Genomic DNA, 12,886 nt, shown 5'->3' with positions numbered 1-12,886 from the left:
GTGTGGGTGAGATCAAAATGAAATTGCTTACCACTGATGGAGATTTAATGCCAGTAAGACTGAAAAATGTAGCTTATGTACCTGAATCAATTGAGAATTTTCTTTCAAGCCAAGTGCTTATAAGAAACAATTATGCTGTATATCTTGATAAAGGAGATGAAGGTGAAATTATTCAGAAGAATTCTGGAATTAGTTTTAAACTGGATGAAAGAAATGGAGCTCATTATATTATGAACAAGTGAAAGGTTAGATGCTGTTGATGTTGTGGAAAAGACTGTTTGCCAGACTGAAGGCAGAAAGTGTGACCATAGGAGATGTGTTTATGCTTGGCATGTAAAGTTAGCACACAGAAGCATACAGAGTGTTGAGAAGTTGCTGAAGGACTGTGGACTTGATGTTGTGCATTGTGGTAAATTCAAGGAAAGTTGTGATGTTTGTCTGAGAGCAAAAGGAACTCCACCTTGCTTCAGTGGAAAAAGCAGTGTGCATAATGAAAGGTTTTTGGAAACAATATTCAGTGATATTATTGGGCCTATAACAGCCTCCATTGGGAGAAATAAATTTTTCTCAGTTTTCACAGAAGCAAAGACAAAATATAGCACTGTCTATATGCTCAAATCAAAAGATGAGACTCTTGATAAATTTAAAGAATATGTTGCCATGGTTAAAAACAGATTTGGATGTGCACCTCAAAGCTTGCTGACAGATGGAGGCGGCGAATATTGCAATACTGAATTTAAGAAGTTTCTGAAAGCAGAAGGGATTGAACACAAAGTGACTGTCCCATACACTCCACAGCAGAATGGGAGTGCAGAAAGACTTAATCGTGTGTTACAGGAAATGACCAGAGCAATACTCATGCATTCTGGATTACCTAAAGGCCTTTGGGCTGAAGTTGTAAATACAGCAGTGTATATCCACAATAGAATACCTTCAAAAGTAACAGGAATTACTCTATTCCAGGCTTGGTTTGGCAAGAAGCCAGGATTTAAGAATATTAAAACTTTTGGAGCAAAAGCCTATGCATATGTTCCCAGAGAAAATAGAGGGAAGCTTGATGCAAGGACTGAGATTGGGTTCATAGTAGGATATCCCTCAGTGGGAAAAGGCTTCAGAGTCTATCATCCAAAGCTGAATAAGACTAAACATTGTAATGTTGTGTTGTGGATGACAGTGATTTGCCTAGAGCACCCTTTGTACCTGAATCTGATCCTGAGGTTACTGATGATGCTTCTGAAGATTGGTATAGTTGGTTACCTGTAGTGACCATTGGTGAACTGGCAGGTCTACCTTCTGAAGACTCTACTGAACCAGAAGGGGAAATGGGGACCGCACCACAGGGAGTGGCAAAACCTCCACTCATTTTAAGATGATCAGAAAAAAGCACAAAAGGGCAACCACCACAGAAATATGGATACTGTGACACTGTGAAATCGATAGAGACTGTGAAACCTAAAGAGGAACCCAGGAGCTGGAAACAAGTGTGTGATTTTCCTAATGAAGAAAAGGAGAAATGGATTCAAGCAATGGAACAAGAGATACTGGTTTTTTGTGAAAAAAAATGTATGGACTCTTACAAAGCTACCTGCAGGAAGAAAGCTTGTTGGTTGCAAATGGGTCTACAAAATAAAATACAAAGATGATGGAACTATAGACTTGTACAAAGCAAGGCTAGTAGCCAAAGGCTATGCACAAGAATTTGGAACTGATTTTTCAGAGATTTTTGCACCAGTTATTAATAGTGCTACACTTAAAACACTACTGAGTGTGGCATCATCTAGAGATATGCTCATTGAGCACCTAGACAGTAAGACAGCATTTCTTAATGGTGAGTTATCAGAGGAAATCTATATGGAAATACCTGAAGGTTTTCAAGTCCCTGGCAAAGAGAACTATGTTTTCAAACTCAACAAAGGACTGTATGGTTTGAAACCGCAAAAAGTTGGTACAACAAAATAACTGGACTACTACAGCAACAAGGATTTGAGCAAGGGAAAGCTGAACCCTGCATGTACACTAGACTTAAAGATAGAGAATATCAATACATCCTGGTTTACGTTGACGATTTGGTTGTGAGCTGCAAGAACAAAGAGGACATTAAAGACATTGTTGAAAAGCTGAACAAAGAGGTCAAAGTCAAAAGACTTGGCGATATTAAACACTATCTAGGAATACAGATTGAGAGACTCGAGGATGGAACTGTGCCAAAGACAAAAGATTATGGACTTTATAGAATCTCTTGGCATGAGAGTCTGTAAAGAATCTAAGATACCTCTTGAACCTGCATACCTGAGAGCTCAGGGTGGTCAACTACTCAAAGACATTGGAGAGTACAGCGAAACTATAGGAAAACTCCTGTACCTGAGTAAAACTACCAGACCTGATATAACAGGTGCTGTCGGAATACTGAGCAGAGTAAGTTCACCTAATCACCATGATTGGAATGCAGTAAAGAAACTTGCCAGATACTTAAAAGGGGCTATGGACTTAAGACTGATCATTGAACCTTCTGAGAATCCCAGACTAGTTGGATATATAGATGCCAACTATACAGAAGAATCGTGCAATTACAGATAAACCAGTGGATACTTGTTCTTCTACGGAAATGGACTTGTAGAATGGACTAGCAGAAAACAGCAGAAACTGAGTGTGTGTCAGCAGCCAGTGCCTGCAGTGAACTTGAATGGGTTTTTCATGTGCTGAAAGACTTTAAGATAAAAGAACCTGTACCTATTGTAATGTTTGAAGATAATCAAGCTTGTATTGCTATATGTAAAGGGGAAAGTAGAACAGCCAGAAGTAGATCTATTGGTATTAAATGTGAGCTAGTGAAAGATCTACACCAGAAGGGGCTGATTAAGATAGAATATTGTTGTACAGAAGCTATGGTAGCTGATATACTTACAAAGCCATTACCTTGTGCTAGATTTGAACATTTATGTGAAATGATGAATCTAGTTGATGTGAATTTTACAGTGAATAATGAGTAATGACTATTGAATGTATAATGACTTGCACATTAGGCATTGAGAAAGGATGTTGGAAATATATATCTGTTCTGTATGTCCTTTGCAATGTTCTAAAGTTCCAGTCATTATAGGGTTAACACTGTGCCTGATTCCCTATTTTCTTCATGACCTGGGAAGAAGATACTGACTGCTGTCAATCAAGGTCTAGAAGTGGGAAAACCTGTTTTGTCTGTTTGGTCAATTAGTCAAGTGACTTCCTTTGTTCAGGCAGAGAGGTCAAGAAGAAGGAGGAAGTGGTCTTCCATTAAGCATGATCTTCTAGTGTGAGGATGTAGTTCTATAGTGTTTGTTATTTTCACCTCTTAGTACCTTTTCCCTGTAGTAATAAATATGTTTTTGCTTTCATATTAAATGCCTCTCAATGATTATTTGATCCAGTGATCCATCACACTGTTTGAGATAAAGAAATAGAATTTCAAACAGAATTCCCTAACATGTTGTTGGAGCCTCAGACTGGTTACCTTTCTGACAACCTTTTCAAGGTTGGCATTTTTGCTTTGCAGCTGATTAGACCAGGATTAGGTATCCGTCTGTCTGCCTACTCTTTTCTCCCCACCTGGCATCTGTGGGTTCATTTCACCTTCCGGCTTCAATTACTTTAGAGCCTCGGCATCTGCCTCTTTGTCCTCTGTGTGCAGAAAGGTATAGTTGATTGACTTTGTTATCTTCAGCACACACATGGTATCTTGTGGAGTTGTGTTTTGTACTTTAAGACCGAGAAACATTCCCCATCCTGCTGTCTCACTGGAGTGTGTGTTACAGGAGTTCTGTTGTCATGGTGGCTGCCCTACTTCATTATGACTAAGGCATTAAACAGGATGAAATCACTTATTGGATTGTCTGTTGTCCGTTGTTCTGGATATGTGGTATTGAGACTTCTTAAGTGTCCTGCTGGTCCAATAAAATATATTTGATGATAAGACAGTATATGTATACAGTGTAACACAAATCTCAGCAATGATAAAACATTATTTAAAGAAAACAAGAGCTGGGTGGTAAGCCTGATGGTCCCCCACTCCTAGATTTAGGGTCTGCTTTAAGCCTTCATTCTACCTCAGAACCCACTAACTTTCATTTCCTATTATGGGCTTATTGGTAAAGCCCATATTTTCCTATAGAAGTTCAGGCTTCATTCCTTGGGATTTCCAGGAAGAGAAACAAGCAGAGAACTTGGGAGAACCACTCCCAGTTAATAATACTAGTCTGGTCTGGCCAAAGATCTGATTCCATACTTAGGCTTCATACATTTAATGTCAGGATCCCCAGCTAATCAGAATGCTTGTTCCTACAGACCAATCATAGAGGACCTTGCATCCAATCAGGAGCCTTGGTCTTTGTCTCAGTGAAGGTGATGTTCTACAGCATTCCATGGGATGTAATGTTTCTACCATTCTGGTGCGGCTTCTTGGCAATTGCCCTTGTGTAGGGCAGCAGAGGAGCAGTGTGGTTAGCCCCATGGTATCAAGTCATGAAAAAATCCTCTCTAAAGTAACTCCAAGGTTTCATTATTTTCGAGGTAATGGAGGATGAGGGGCTCACTGTTGTTGGCTAAATGCTTTCTCACTTGGCCAAGTTGGAAGGCCCAGGATAAGTTTGGGGGCAGGGGTGAGGATTGGGGTTAAGCAAATATCTGACAAAAGACAAAGGCGGATAGATGGTCATGAAAAATGGGGATGGTCTAAAAAGATGACTTAAAAGTGATGCTTATGGAGATAACGGCAACTCCAGTCTTGAGGATAAAGAGGCAAAAGTAAAGTACAGCAAATATGAAGACTCCTAAGGAGATGAATGTGCTATGGTATGACACATGAGGAACTCCATGCTGCCCATTTTGGGAAGCATATTGTGGAGTGGAAGAATTGGGAGTGCAATACAGTCTGTGGGGACAGAGAGGTGTGTACGTGTTTGTTGGTATGGGGGGACAGCCAGCTCTTAAGGTTGAGGGCATGTACCTTCTCCATGAGAAACTTCAAGCAATTGATCTAACTCCTCCCCTGCAACTGACTAGGAATTTTTCTTCAATTGGCAAATTGCATTTGCTGTAATTTTAAATAAATTTACCTTTAAAATATCTGTTAACTGCTGATGATCCCACAAACTATACTGCAGCTGACTTAATGCCTGAAGTTGCACAAATAGCTATGTAGAATGAATGTAATATGGACACTGTGACCACATCCCAGTGTTTCCCTCATTTCTGCAGATGTTGTTCAAATTCTCGCAATGTGTTTGTTCGGGGGGGGGGGGGAATAAGTACCCCACAGGTGTTTATGTTTCCAGATGGGTCAGTGGTTCTGAGCAAATAACCTGCCTGTGTTCTGAAGGGGAGGGACGGTGGCTCAGTGGTAGAGCATCTGCTCGGTAAGCAGAAGGTCCCAGGTTCAATCCCCAGCATCTCCAAAAAGGGTCCAGGCAAGTAGGCGTGAAAAACCTCCGCTTGAGACCCTGGAGAGCCGTTGCCAGTCTGAGAAGACAATACTGACTTTGATGGACCTAGGGTCCGATTCAGTATAAGGCAGCTTCATATGTTCATATGAATGTTTGGACAAGTATTATGTCCTCTACTCCTGGCTGCATTTGTGTGTGTGTGTGCACGCGCGCACAGGTGCACTCCTGATTTAGCTTCCATTAGTGCTTAAGAGGTTATGACCACTTAGCCTTATTGTCCTGGGGTTTTCCTGTGTTACGAATAGTGCAGAGCTATTATTATATCCAGGGTCATTTCCCGCTTCAGTTTCTTTACCTGATTCCAAAGCAGGAAGACGAAGGTATTGGAACATTAGTTTGAGTAAGCCCGTGTCATCTTGAAACTCCTTATGAACATGCTAGTTTAAAAAAAAAAGAAAATTACAGAGACAGTCACAGGGCAACCCTTCTTCATGGTGGGGAGAAGAGAATCATCCTAGCAATATTTTATAGGTCTGCAGCCTAATGCTTGCCAGTGTCTAACACCCTGAAATCTCTTTCAACAGAGAATGTGGACTGTGGACATGCATTCCTTTCCACCTATGCAGTAGCTCTCCAATTTTGGACTGAACCTGGAACCTTCCACCTGCAAAACATGCACTCTCCCTGTTAATTGCAGAGGCAATATATTGCCCATTGCTCACTGTTGACAGAAGCTGCTGTGGTTCAGTTGTTGGCAGAATCCTGCAACAGTGGGTTTGAAGTGGGAAAATCCCTGTTGTCTCGAAAGGGCTATAGAAATTGCAAGTAGTGGAAGATTGTCCATTAGCCACCATCACAGAGATGGTATAACTGACAAGTTCTTAGAAAGTTGTAATAATAATCTATAATAATAATTCTTCTGCCACATGACCAAATCCAGCGCTGCTATTGGATAATATCTGTGGGAACAAATAATTGGCCCGTCATGGCTCAGTCAGAGTCTCTGGCCTCCTGTTGACTAACAAATCCGGCCCCTACCTACTTAGGCCAAGGAATGTTGAACAAATTGCCAAAAGCAGTCTTACCTCAGAGGGAGATACATCTCCAACACTTCTTTGTGTCCTCTCTGTCAACTGGCTTCAGAAAGGGCTGCAGAGCTACTGTGGTCTCACAAAAGTCCTCCCAGCACACACAGCCTCTGAAGGCCATAGAATTAACCTGGGAGGCCAGGTCCCACTGGGAGTGTTTCTTTAGTCTGCCACCTGGGAAGTGCTAGCTAGAGGCTGTTACTAGGCAACCCAGGCTCCTTTTCTCAGTACAGGGAGAGGCCTCAAATGAATAGAATGTCATAGAGTCCACCCTCCAAATCAGTTATTTCCTCCAGAATGGGGAGAGGGATCGGTTGTCTGGAGTTCAGTTCAGACTCCACCTGGGGGTTAGCTACTGTATGCCTGACTGCTTGCTACTGTTCAGCAGCAGCCCCACTATGAAAGCCACTGTGGCATAAGATATAGGACTTCAGAGCAGGGTCTGCCAGACCCAGGTTCTTTCTCTGGATGCTGACTGTCTTTCTCTGAATGCTGACTGGGTGATTTTTTTTCCAGCCTAACTCATGTCATGGGGTTGTGAGAGGATAATGATATAAGCTGCTTTGGTTCCCCCCTCCCCACTGTGGAGAAAGGCTGTCCTTTTCCTATGTAGAGGCTGCAGGGAGGGGGAAGGTAATGGAAAGCTGAAGTCAGAGGGGCAGATAAAGGGAAGGAGATAGAGTTGCCAATTCTAGGAAATTACTGGAAATTTAAGGGGTGGGGCCTGGAGAGAGTGGGGTTTGAGGAGGGGTGGGACCTCAGACAGGTGCAATACTATTTCCTTCTGGGGAACCACTGTTGCCAGTCTCTAGGTGAGGGCTGGTGATCACTCAGAATTACAACTGCTATACAGAAGGCAGAGATCAGCTCCCCCTGAGGTGTGGGGGAGTGAATGCCTTCATTTGGGTGGTTGGGAAGACAGCAAAGGTGGGGGGGCACTCACCCAGACCCTCTTTCTAGAGTCTGTTGTATTTTTATTCACAATGGGCCTTATTACTAGTTAATGTATGGCCGTGTGTGTAGTATAGCCAGGAGATCTTAAGATTGTCTGGCAGCCAGAAATTCTAGCTCCTTTAGCATTATGCAACACTAGGTGGTGGTGAGCTAGACTGGTGGGGGGGATTAATGCAAGAGTCATTTCAGGGGTGGTTTGCCATTGCTTGCCTCTGTGTCACAACCCTGGAGGGCAGCCATCCAAACCAGAGTTGTATTTGAAGTGAAGATGTGTCCCTAAAGTGTTATCTTAAACACACTTACTTGGTTTTAGCTGCTTCCTTTTATATTTGTGAAGGCTTTTCAGTAGCCTTTGGTGTATCCTGAAACCAGCTTTGTTTCCAGCATCACGTAATCAGGTTAAACCTGTAACACATCTTGCATTCCATTGTCAGATCCTACAAGCTGCAGTCTCAGGGAGTCCTTCCATCAGAGCCAGTTTGATGTAGTGATTAAGTGTGCAGACTCTTATCTGGGAGAACCAGGTTTGATTCCCCACTCCTTCACTTGCAGCTGCTGGAATGGCCTTGGGTTAGCCATAGCTCTCGCAAGAGTTGTCCTTGAAAGGGCAGCTTCTGTGAGAGCTATCTCAGCCCCACGCATCTCACAGGGTGTCTGTTGTGGGGGGGGGGGGAGGTAAAGGATATTGTAAGCCGCTCTGAGACTCTGATTCAGAAAGAAGGGTGGGGTATATAAATCTACTTCTTCTTCAGAACCTGCCCTGAAACATGTTTTTCTCCCCTTCTCCCATTTTTGTTCTGAATATCCATCCTGATGAAAAATTCCCGGGAACTCAACAAGTTTACACATTTTTTTGTGATAATTTGGTTGGTTTCAATAAAACAACTCATAGCATTAGTTTTTGGGGAATTTCTTTTTACTGCATTCTTTGATGCTTGGAGATATGTTTCATTGACTTCCATATGGTTTACATGGTAAGCAATGTGTTTAGGATGAAAGTGTGCAGAGAAGGAAAAGTCCTTTCAAACTCTGAATGGAGGGAATTACTTAGGAGAAAATCAAATGGTTGTGTGTATGAGTGTGCAGTGAATGGCCAGGAGAATTTTCACTCTGATTTGAGTCCTCGCTTCATTTTTTTTTCTTTGCACATACCATTGCTGTGTTTTTAATACAGTCCGGCTAGTAACCATGGAAACCATTTTTGTCTCTTCCTCCCCTCCACCGTTCCCCTCTACAGATGACTCCGGTGATGAGGAGCCAGCCTCGCAGTCTGACAAGAGTGAACTGCACAGCACTCTGAAAAACCTCTCGAGTAAGCTGGAGGATCTCAGCACTTGCAACGACCTCATTGCAAAGCACGGGGCAGCTCTCCAGAGGTCCCTGAGTGAGCTGGAAAACCTGAAACTGCCTGCTGAGAGCGGGGAGAAGATCAAAGCCGTCAATGAGCGGGCCACTCTCTTCAGGATCACCTCCAATGCTATGATCAATGTAAGTGGGGCACAATGGCTCACGGTAGGTGCTGCTGGTGGTCGCATGGGTCGTCTCCCCTAACCAGATTGGGTGTTAATTCATCTGGAATCACTGCAGCCATTTGGTAGGCACATCGGGGTGAGTGTGCGAGGAAGTATATGTATGCTCAGATGACTTTCGTTCCAGCCTGGGAATGTTTTGTGCTGCTATTTCATTTCAAGCTTGCATGGTCTTATGGAGGGAGTGCTTCAGACTTTGCTGTTTGATGGATTGGGATTCAAATCCCTTAGTTGAGATCTGACCCCCCTCCCTGCCAGTGTTGCCTGAGTTTGAATTCCTGGGTTCAGAAGATCTCTTCCTGTGTTTTTAACTGAGTAGCTTTGGACAAGCACTAAATTATGAGCTAAGTTTAGCTGTGAAATGGGAATAGTAATAGTGCACCCCACAGAGCAGCTGCTGTTATTGTTGATTTGGAGTAGCTAAAATTGACTGTAGTTGCTGCAAGGATGAATGAGTGAGTAGCAGTAGAGTGCACCGTGAGTTAAAAGTTGGAGCAGGCTAATGAAAAAAAGCTCAGCCAAATGCATATGAATTTTTAAAGGCCTTTCTAACAAAACATTATTTCTTTGGGAGCTGTCTGTCAGTGCCTTCCCTTTAATTCTGAGCTCACCCTTTCGACCAAAGAGCTCTCAGGGCCTCTTACTACATAAATGTCCCAAGGACAGATCTTCCTGCACCGCTCAAACTGTTGACCAGAAGGAAAACTTGGCGCAGTTCAAGATCAGAATTTTTCTTGCTGTGGGAATCAGGTGATCCCAGAGCACTGCTTCCATGCCATTGATTAATATCAAGATCACATATCTGATGTACCCCCTCACTCTGGTCATCTCCATTACAGAAAGAAGCCACCAGTTTGTTGTCTTCACACCTATCTGCTGCCTCTGTCCCAGTTCCCACATACCTGTTGCTTCTCCACTGTGGCAGGTTAGAATTGAATCTTCTTGGCACTTGGACCCATGCACCTGCCAGCCTCCTTAACTTTTGCTTCTCCTCTGCCCTTTTCCTTGTGCTGTATTTCTGGCCTCCTCCAGTGTTTTCATTATCCTCTTCCTCACAGCTTCCTTCAGTGCTTTCCCGCAAACCAAGACAGTAGTCAAAAGGCTTTTGCTTCACCAAGCTCAGGAGCTGTGAGAGGCCACGTGAAGTTCAGCTTAAATGTTTGTGTTTTCACATCGCAGGGAACAAGGCAAAAAGAATGCCTACTCTTGAAAGGCATGCCATGGAATCAAGAGGACAGGCTAATGGCCTGCAGTTTGAATGTTCCTTTGTTACCACCATGACAGATACTAAGGCAAGCCAGATCTTTAGAAACCACTGAAAGGGTAGATATTTCAGTGTCTGTATTTTCTAGGTACTGGAACAACTGACTTCAATTGTTGTGTTGCATGAGGACACAGAGAGGTTAGGCTTCCCCAGACTGTTCCACTTGCAGGTTTGCTTTGCAGCCTCAGACTGGTTGCTTTATTTTTTTTTCAGTGATGCTTATATCCTTTTGTTATAAAAATCTTTGTGTTTCTGTACTTTTATAATATAATATCAGCTGGACTTGTCAAATCAATTGTTTAATGTGGATTGTGCCTTGAAAACAGGTTAATTCTGATCAGGTTAATTATGTTAATTTTGGCCTCTGGTGGTGATGATTTTGCAAGTATTTTTGCTGTGGCTTGGAGGCCAAGAGAAGAGTAGATCCGGTACTTGAGGTGTCAGAAGCATCTCCTTGTCCTTTTATTTATAGATAGTGATCTTGCTGGTGGATGCCAACAGAGTCCTTGGGGATGTGAGAGCCGTCACTTGTGCTCTTGATCCATGCCTGTCCTGGCATTTCAAATCATGCCAGGAAAAGATATTGAAACCCTGTTAGCTTCTCACTGACCAGGGTGTTTTCTTGAAGCCTCTGAAGGAGGCAGTTATAAGACTATTGTATAAGACACCCTTCCTGACTAAAGTTGCTGAGGCCAATTACAGGCAGACGGGTTTCCAGTTTTTCCTTCTTGGGGTAGACAATGGGGCATGTAGTAGTGAAGCATTTCTGAAATACCATAATCTGTGCCTGACCTATTTTGGTTTGATTTCAGGCTTGGGCTTGGAATAGAGACAGTTTTGGTTGCACTGGTTGAATGATTTACATTAAGGCAGGACAGAGGACAATCATCCCTGTTGTTACTGTTAGATTTATTGGTGACCTTTGAGCCAAACTGACCTTCCATTTATATTCATTGGTTGCAACAGGTAATTGGTATTGGAGGAATAGCTGTTCAGTAGTTTTGGATCTTTTTTGTCATCGGATTCAGAGAATATCCTCTGGAAGGGCAGAGTCAATGCTTTGGAACTTGTCTTGTGAAGTGTGCCTCAAGCATTCATTTTATCACCTGTGCTGTTCTCTACTTGTATGACATCATTGAATGAGATCATCTGGAACTGTGGGGTTTGGTGTTATCAATATGCAGATGATATGCAGTTCTGTATTTCAAGGTAATGTGTGATTTATAATTGCTATATATAACAGGGCAGAGTTACAGTACTGAAATTAATATACTGGAGAAACCCTGCATAGAATTGCACCATAAACCTTCAAATATGTCTGTCTCTTTCTGAACTGATGCTTTGAGGTCTGTTTTAAAACAACTACATTGATTGCTGGTTTGGTTTTGAATTCAATTTAGGATGTTGTGTTATATTATTTAAAGTTCTTCATGGAGTGGCTCTCACCTGAAAGACCTTTTCTCTGGGTACATGCCCATATGCCACTTATGGTCCTCTGGTTGACATCACTTGGTCACTGCTCTGCTGAAGTTTGCCCACTGAATGTCTACCACAGCCCATTCCTTCTCAGCAGTGGCTCCTCCTTTTTAGAACTGCCTTTTTAAAGTGGGGGGGGGGGACAACCCTTGGAGGCTTTTAGGGGGCATTGCAAGGTCATTTTATTTGCTTGAGCATTTAATAGAGTTTGAACAATGGCCATTTTCTGGTATTTCACAAATTGAATCTCGTTGTTCTTTTAGTTATAAATTAAGGACAGCGTTACCTGGAAAAGTTAAGCAGCAAATAAATATTTGTTGCTATGCTTGCTGTTGCTATCCCGCAACTGGAGCTTTGGGTTATCTCAGTACTCCCAATTGAGTTGCTTGGCTTCATAATAATCTTGAGTTTGAAAGAATAAACAGCCATTGTAGCAACCCAAACAGAATGTGACGTGTTTCTGAATATCGAGTACACACAGTCTTTCCCCCACCCACCCCAATTCTGACTTGCTATCCTTAGAGTCCCACTTCCTGTGCATGACTAATACAGAATCCAGCCAGTTTACAGAAGCTCCAGCAGATGCAGAGGCTGACTAATTTTATGAATGGAGACCCCTCCCCTTCCAGAAAAACCACCTCCTCCTGCTCCTTCTGTTTTTAGTACCCGAGTAGGCTTCTCTTTGTATCCTGCTTTCACCTTTGTAGGCTCTTCACTCATAAACCTTACATAAACATGTCCAGTTCCACACAATCTACATATACATATCTACCCCTCCCCTTTCAAATCCTTTATATACCATACAAAGAATTATTTTTGCTGGAATAGAATAGCGATAGGAATGAGATCATAATCTTGTCTTGTGTTTCTGCATGCCGTTGAAATTAAGGTCTAAATAAGGAAAAGAGTAAGCCCTGTGGAACTGCATGAGTGAGGAAGAAATGGGCAGGAGGTGCAGAGATGGAAGCAGCAATCTGGTGTGGAGGTGGTGTAGGAGATGCATCCCGATTCAGAGGAACTAATTAACAGGGTAAATAGAGGAGTTGCACAGGGTATTCTGACAAGCACCGGAAGAGTCCCTTTAGATGATTCAGTAGACAGAAGGTTAGAGGAGAAATCACTAGAATGCAGCATAGAAAACACATCCTGGAGTTAAAA

General features: G+C 42.6%; 1 protein-coding gene across 4 annotated transcripts in view; it reads left to right on the top strand.

Moving 5' to 3' along the window:
* OSBP2 (oxysterol binding protein 2) overlaps positions 1–12,886 on the top strand; it is a 152,669-nt gene that overhangs the window by 88,197 nt on the left and 51,586 nt on the right. For all 4 annotated transcript variants that reach the window (XM_060249834.1, XM_060249833.1, XM_060249836.1 and 1 more), the window contains one exon: positions 8,697–8,947. In XM_060249834.1, the coding sequence (XP_060105817.1) occupies positions 8,697–8,947 (251 nt within the window). The remainder of the gene's footprint in view (positions 1–8,696; positions 8,948–12,886) is intronic.

This window comes from Heteronotia binoei, chromosome 11, assembly GCF_032191835.1.
Source record: "Heteronotia binoei isolate CCM8104 ecotype False Entrance Well chromosome 11, APGP_CSIRO_Hbin_v1, whole genome shotgun sequence".
In the NCBI taxonomy this organism is placed as follows: Eukaryota; Metazoa; Chordata; class Lepidosauria; order Squamata; family Gekkonidae; genus Heteronotia; species Heteronotia binoei.
The sequence above is the reverse complement of the archived record's forward strand: the minus strand, read 5'-3'. Positions and strand labels throughout refer to the sequence as shown.